This window comes from Clupea harengus, chromosome 22, assembly GCF_900700415.2.
Source record: "Clupea harengus chromosome 22, Ch_v2.0.2, whole genome shotgun sequence".
In the NCBI taxonomy this organism is placed as follows: Eukaryota; Metazoa; Chordata; class Actinopteri; order Clupeiformes; family Clupeidae; genus Clupea; species Clupea harengus.
Genome location: NC_045173.1, coordinates 13,572,069 through 13,579,735, shown reverse-complemented (window position 1 = coordinate 13,579,735; position 7,667 = coordinate 13,572,069). Strand labels below are relative to the sequence as shown.

General features: G+C 47.6%; 1 protein-coding gene across 3 annotated transcripts in view; it reads right to left on the bottom strand.

Annotated features, from left to right (window-relative positions):
- LOC105889419 (microtubule cross-linking factor 1) overlaps positions 1-7,420 on the bottom strand; it is a 60,099-nt gene extending 52,679 nt beyond the window's left edge. For all 3 annotated transcript variants that reach the window (XM_031560485.2, XM_031560486.2, XM_031560487.2), the window contains exons 1-3: positions 5,399-7,420; positions 2,770-2,994; positions 2,184-2,339 (exon numbers count right to left, since the gene is read on the bottom strand). In XM_031560485.2, the coding sequence (XP_031416345.1) occupies positions 2,184-2,339; positions 2,770-2,994; positions 5,399-6,253 (1,236 nt within the window). In that variant the 5' untranslated portion in view covers positions 6,254-7,420. The remainder of the gene's footprint in view (positions 1-2,183; positions 2,340-2,769; positions 2,995-5,398) is intronic.
- Between the last annotated feature and the right edge of the window lie 247 nt (positions 7,421-7,667).

Sequence of the window (7,667 nt, the reverse complement as noted above, 5' to 3'; positions counted from 1 at the left end):
GACAGACTCTCTTATCCAAACTAAGCTCATAGTCACAAACAAAAGCACTGCTAATACCACGTCTGCAGAAAGCCTTGTCAACAGCCAACACACACACACACTCATGCTCTCTCTCTAACACACACATACACACACACACACACACACACACACACTCATGCTCTCTCTCTAACACACACACACACACACCTGCAGTTACAAACAGGTATGTGCATGCACACACACACACACACACACACACACACACACACACACACACACACACACACACACACCTGCTCTATCTCTTACACGCATACACACACAGCTACAAACAGGGATGTGCACGCACGCACGCACACACACAGCTACACCGGCACCTGTCACATGACCTGTCTAGGACACAGCTTCACAATTATTCAATTAGCAGGTGCTTTTAACCACAGTACACACACGCACAGAGAGTCCCACATAAGAATGTGCACACACACACTCTGTATAGATACACCCTCTGGATGAAAAGGATGGGCCTACAGTTCTTACAGAAAGCTTCCCAATACCTCACATACACACAAACAAACACACCCCCATACACACATACAGAGACACACACACACACACACACACACACACACACACACACACACACACACACACACACACACACACACACACAAACACACACTCACACAAACACACTCTTACTGATGGCCCCCTGCCAAACCTTTACTTTCACAAGTATTTATCTGGCAGACTCTCATCCACATCAAGCTTATGAGCTGAAGGACAAGCCGAGCTCTTCGCCAATCCTGCAGTGAGCCTAATGACTCTCCTGACCACGGCTTGCTCTGTTTACTTTTCATTTGGTCGTTATTCATTCAAAACAACAAACCACAACAGTAAACAGTTGTGTTTGTTAGTCAGGAACAGCAAAGAACACAACATAAGGAAACAGACATATTTGTTGGCCAGCTCACAATAACAATACATTTGCATGTTAGCTGTTATGGTCTACACCAGTAGATCAGTAGATTTACATATTTCACACAATACAGGAGCACAATGGCAGTGCCTGTGCATGTTTCTTTGTGTCAGTTCCCCTCAGACCAAGCTAAAGCATCTGACAGCTGCAGAGCCAGCTCCTGCCTCTACCCGCTGTGAGAGCGTAGAGCATGCTAACAGAGCCAGCTCCTGCCTCCACCCACTGTGAGAGCGTAGAGCATGCTAACAGAGCCAGCTCCTGCCTCTACCCGCTGTGAGAGCGTAGAGCATGCTAACAGGTCAGAGCGACACTCAGAGAGAGGCACTGAGGACTTCACTATGGGACTGTTGAAATTAACACAGAGTTAATTGTACATTAATGGTACAGGATTAGTTCCGGTGTGAAGTCTTCATGAACACTTTCAGGCAGCATCGCCTTAAACAGAAGCAACTCCAAAGCAGGTCTATGCATAGCCAAATATATTGTCATTAATCACTTCACTAGTCCATCATCATCATCCTCCTCATCCTCATCACCTTCCTCATCAACACATCATCTGCCTCATCATCTCTGCCAGCACCATCACCATTATCATCACTTAAGAGAGTAATCTTCATCATCTTCATCAATATCCTCATCCTCATTTCAATCGGCTCCTTCATGTCTCTCCACTCTCTGCCATTCCAGAGATCTTCCCTTCAAAATAAACACCATCTCAACCATGTGTGTGATTGCAACCATGACAACCCCAACCATGGCAACCATATGTTTGTGAAGATCAAGCTCATCTTTTACGTCATCACTTCCTTCTCCCCCTCCTCTCTCCTTTCCAGTGCTTTGTCCAAAGGACATTTCCACCATGGCAACTTTCATCGGTAAGACCATCACAACTATTACTATCATAATCAACACTAATAAACACCTAATCCTTATGAACACCACCATTAACATGATCATCCTCATTCTTCTTCTTTAAACTTCACAATCATCATCATCTTTGGTGGGGATCTCCATTATAAATACATCTTCATCATCATAGTCGTCATTGTCCACATCATCATCATCATCATCATCATCATCATCATCATCACCATATCATGATCATCATCCTCCTTACATCCCTCCTCTCCAGATCATGGTTTGGAGATCTCCATGACCAATACCTCATCATCATCATCTTCATCATCACCATCGCTCCTGTCATAACCATCCTCTTCCTTACCTCTCTCCTCTCCAGTTCGTTGTGCAGGGCCTGTTTGGAGATCTCCACCTCGATGATTTTCTGCCTTAACATCTCGTTCTCGTCCTCCGCACGTGTGCGCTTGTCCTCCACGCTCTCCAGTTCATTGTGCAGACGCACCGACACGTCTTTGGCCACCTAAGACAAACACATAAAACCCACGCACATGTAAAAGAGAAATACACACATTGATTTTAATCTACTTTGGTAAGTCAGCCTACATTGCATACACATACCTAAGTAAACAAACATCTAAATCTACAACAAATACTCAAAGATATAATTATAGTCACCCAACCATACACACATACACACTTACTGCATAAAGATCTCAAATAAAGAACTAAAGAAAAAATGAAAAAGCAGGTGCACACACACACACACACACACACACACACACACACACTCATCACATTGAATGATTTCATTGAATGATTTCATGATGAATGGATACAAGGTCTAACTCATGATGTCACTCTAGGTAGCCATCTCTTTCTGACCTCCAGAAACACAGACACACACATGCACACACGCCCACACACGCCCACACACACACACACACACAGACCTTGAGGTCCTGCTCCAGACTGCGCAGCAAGTCTCCGTCCACGTGTCCACTCTGTGCGGCGCGGAGCCCCCTCTGCTCGGCCTTGCGCAGCCGGTACTGCAGGATGCGGCAGTTCTTGTTGGAGCGGTCCAGCTCACGCCGCAGCTCCTGCAGCTGGTACATCTCCTCCTCCAGGTAGCTGTCTCGCACCTCCTCCATCTCAGCACGCAGCTCGTCCACTTCATCCTGACACACACACACACACACACGCACGTGAGAACATGTATATAAGCATAACTTCCAGCAAATACACACACTGGACACATACACACATGGACATGTATATGTGTACAACCCTGATCCTTACACACATAAAGGACCTCTTCATGCTAATACACACACACACAGAGGACACATATACACACGAGAACATGTATATCTGTACATACAATATGCATACAAAAACCTGACACAAATATCCAGGATACACACATACATGACAACACTATACTGGGAATTCACACACACTTTATTTCTATCCACAAGTAAGTCATCATTCAATTCAATTAAATTGTATTCATATAGCACCAAAACAATAAAATTGTCTCAAGGCGCTTATTCCCATCCCATCTATTATTCCCATCCCATCTATGTGTTATTACAGTTGTTGTTCAAAGGCCACCGTACTACTCTCTCTCTCTCTGTCTCTCTCTCTCTTTCAAACACACACACACACACTCTCTCTGTCTCTCTCTCACAGACATACACACACATACACACACCCTCTCTCTCAATCTCACTCAAACACAGACACACTTTCTCTCTCTCACACAAGCACACACACACACACACACACACACACACACACACACACACACACACACACACAATCATTCCCTTCATTCTTGAATGATTTCATCATCATATGGTCTCAGATGGTGTGAACAGGCTGATGTCCTGCAGAGAGAGCCGGTGAAAGAGATAGGGAGGGAGACTGAAGAAGGAAAAGAAAGAAGTGTCCGTGTGTTTAAAAGAGTAAAAACATGTGAGTACACAAGGGTAGGTTGGTACCCAGGGCAACCAAAGGCTGCATAGGTGTATGAGGTGGTCAGAGGTGGAGAGTGGGGCCTTTCCATACTCACTGGGTTAACTGACTAGGGTGCAGCTTGTAGTATTATATATGTAGTTATATAACCCAAACATACAGAAGACAAATGGTTTGGAACGTCATGAGTAGTGTGAAAATGAACAGAATGAGCACACACTTATGCGCTCTTGGTGCAGTTGCTGAGCCTGTGATTGCTAAGTAGGGGGGGGGGGGTAGAAAACTCCGCATTAATACATCTGGACGTGGAGCGCACAGTGAGAGAGAGAGAGCGAGAGAGCGAGAGAGCGATGTCCCCTATCCTGGGGAAACCGCACGGGCAAGCCGTTCCATGGGGACCAAGCCATTACAAGCGCAACGGCTAAAGCCGATTAACGGGCTCTTCTTTACGGTCCGCCAGAGAGTGGAGATAAAGTTATGGAAATCCTGTTTGTGATATGACTCTCTCAGACCCTACTTCGTGTGACAAGAATGTGGGGGGAAAAAACATTATCAGCATTAACGCGGCTGACTGTCTTCCTTTGTGTTTGCCTTCAAATGTCCATTACAGGACAACGACAATGCAAGAACAGGATCATGGTCATATTGGTCTAAAAATCGGGAGAATCGAGAGTGTATGCTTCAAATATGTTTTGCATGTTTGTTTGTGCTTGTGTGTGTGTGTGTGTGTGTGTTTGCGAGTGTATGTGTGTGTGTGTGTGCGCGCGCGCGCGTTTTTGGACTTAATCTCGTCATTTGGATAATTCAATCATAACTTCCCTATATGACGGGTAGAGCCTATTTGCAAGCTAAGCTCTAACACAGCCGTTGTTGCCTCTATGGACTCAAAACCCGATTAAACCATACAGATCCACATCGCCTCTGAGACCAAGGTTAGCTTGTCTTTCGTTCATCAAAACAAAAGCGACTCGTTTGTCGAAAGAACCCGATACTTGTTTTAACACCTAAAGTCAGCAACGTGGATGTTCAGTAACAGTCATTCTTCACCTACAACTGCTCACCTACGTTTTTGCCCTCGATGCTGTTGCGCTTTGCACATGTTAGAATTTTAAATACAATGCACGGGGTGTCTAAGAAGTGTTTGTGACTACAGTTGTGACCGATACTTCTGGTTGGATGTGGGCCTAAAACGACTCAAAACGAGATCGAAGTTGACGCAGGTCGCCAGATGGTGTGTTCAGATCTCGTCAGACAACACGACACCTGAGTCCAGCAGTGAATGCCATCAAGACAGTAGAAAAATCACTGCAGGAACACACATACTCACACGTACACACACACTTATGAGCGCATATCCCCACCCACCCAACACACTCATACACGCACAGCCTACACACACGGGATTTAGCCTATTTCCTAGTCTGGCGAGGACAAACACTAGTTAACCTGAAGTCCAACGACAATCAACAGTGTGTAACAAATCAGGATGACAACCAATGTCACAACCACACGCTTTCAACAATAGCCTATATCTGCATAGAAAAGATTACAAGGCGTCCTAGTGGGGAACGTCCCGGCTGTTTGGCGTTTTGTTTTGGCGCTTACCTTGAGGTAGTCGTTTTCAGATCGTAGCTCTTCTATTTCCCTTAGTAGATCCTCCTCGATTAATTCCTTGCTGCTCTCCAGTTTACATTGTGTGCTCGCAGCGGGTTTGTCCTGTTTGCTTTTCTCGGCGTGTGCACCTGCACTGGGCGAAGACATGCCTCTCACTCCGGAAGCCTCCACGGTGCGCAGCCGAGCGACTGGCGCCTCGCTCGCTTCTGAGGCTGACGCTGTCTGCGGCGGATTATCTGCCACCACATGATCCCGTTCGCTGGACCCGGAACCGGTCCCTGATTCGGCGTCGCTGCTGGGTGCCTGTGCGAGTCTCTGTTCGTCGGATAGCGGCTCGGAAGGGCAGTCAGACAGGTCGGAACTGCTGTCTGTCTGACCGACACGGCCGATAATAGCACCGGTGGGAACGCAGATGGGGGAACCATGGCCAAGGGGTCCATGAGAGAGGGGGGCTATTCTGCCCTTTTTGCTTTTGGCGAGGTGTGGACTGCTGTCGACCACTTTGCTGGCGGTTTTCGTCTCTGATGCCGCTACATGTTGCGTGACCTTAACGTTCTTTTTGGTCACCGAGGACTTGGGGTGACTTTTTGCCGGCGCGGGCTTGTCCTTCGCCCCGGTTAAGGTTCGCCGTGACAGACGACTGTGCGTGGCTAATGGCACTGTGGGTGCTTGCTGCTTGTTGAGTTTGGGAGATTTTGGTACGATGGCGGGCGTTTTTGGAGAACGGGAGTGGGCATCCTTCAGGAAAGGTCTCGCAGGGGACGGTGCACGATTTAACCGTTTCTTCTCCAGCTGGTGAATGTGCGGTCTGGTGTCGTTGCCGGAGCCATTGGGGCTCTCCATCATATCCCAGCACAGGCGAGGGGAGGCCGACGGTGGACACGGTGAACCCTGAGCTCAGGATAAAAACCCTGACAGATGACACCAGCGACACTGATCCCCGATAAGGTTTGCCTTCTCATCACTCCAGATTGGTGCACATATGCATAGAAACACACACACATAGGCACAGACACACACACACAGGCTTGCCTGTGCTCAGCTTTGTTTTACCATTGCGTCCGTATTGTAGGCTGTACTGAGATCACCGAACTGTCATTGTAATCCCTTCTGCGATTGTGTTCCTTCTCCTCTCTGGCCCCTACAAGGAAATGCGGCGACAGATTCGGAGGAGGGGATCAGAACGTCTCGAGAAGCTCCCCGCTCCCCTCGCTTCTGGTCGAAAATGTGAGATCGATAATCCTTACGAGGTCTTCTATTTTCTGAGGCTAGCTGTCCCATTCGCACGTCTGATGGCGACCTCCCGGCTCCCCCTCGGTGGTCTCACTCTCCCAGTTTCTCAACCTGTCCGCGCACTATCTAGCATGTAAAATCTGCACACCGCCGCTGCGGTCTGCCTGCCGAACGCCCGTGGCTTTTTACGGAGGCGCATGCGCCTGTTTTTCACAAACACCGTAACGCACCCCTCGCAGCCTCACCAGGTCCTCAGACACGCCTGCGTGCGCATGTGATAGAGAGACGCAAAACGCTGATACACACAGGACACGCACGCACTCACTAGACACACGGACAGTGACAGATGTAACGGAAGCTCTGTTGTTGCCCTTCCATTTAGCCCAGTAGATCCCAGAAACCCAGAAGAGAACAACCACCACCTTGTGGATAGGGTATTAGCTACTCTTTCGCATCCAGAGATGATCAGCGACAACAGTCTCAGGACAGATAGTCTAGAGATGGAGATCCAGAGAGAAATAAACCCTCTCCCATGGCCAGTAACTTGTCTATTTAAGCTACATACACGTACATGTGTACTTACACATCCTTACAGGGTTCCTGATCTCAAACCAAAAATGCATCATGCCTAAGGCAGTTAGATACCTATGTAAGGCGCTCAAACGCCTCCTGTTTGAACATATCAGATATTTGTCTTAAACCTTGGAGAGTTCATGGGTTAATGTATGGGTAGAGGGCAGACACCTGCTCCACACACACACACACACACACACACACACACACACACACACACACACACACACACACACACACACACACACACACACACACAGTATAGGCAGCCCACCTATCGGGGACGATCTGCACAATTTCATCAGTAGCTGTGCCACAAACTGGTAAATACAGTGCAAATGAACACCACATACTTCACTTCCTTTCACAAGACAACACTGCAGACAACTACATGAGTATCTCAGTGTGTGTTAAGGTCACTGGGAGAGGGAGATTGTTTTTGGTTGACTGTAAG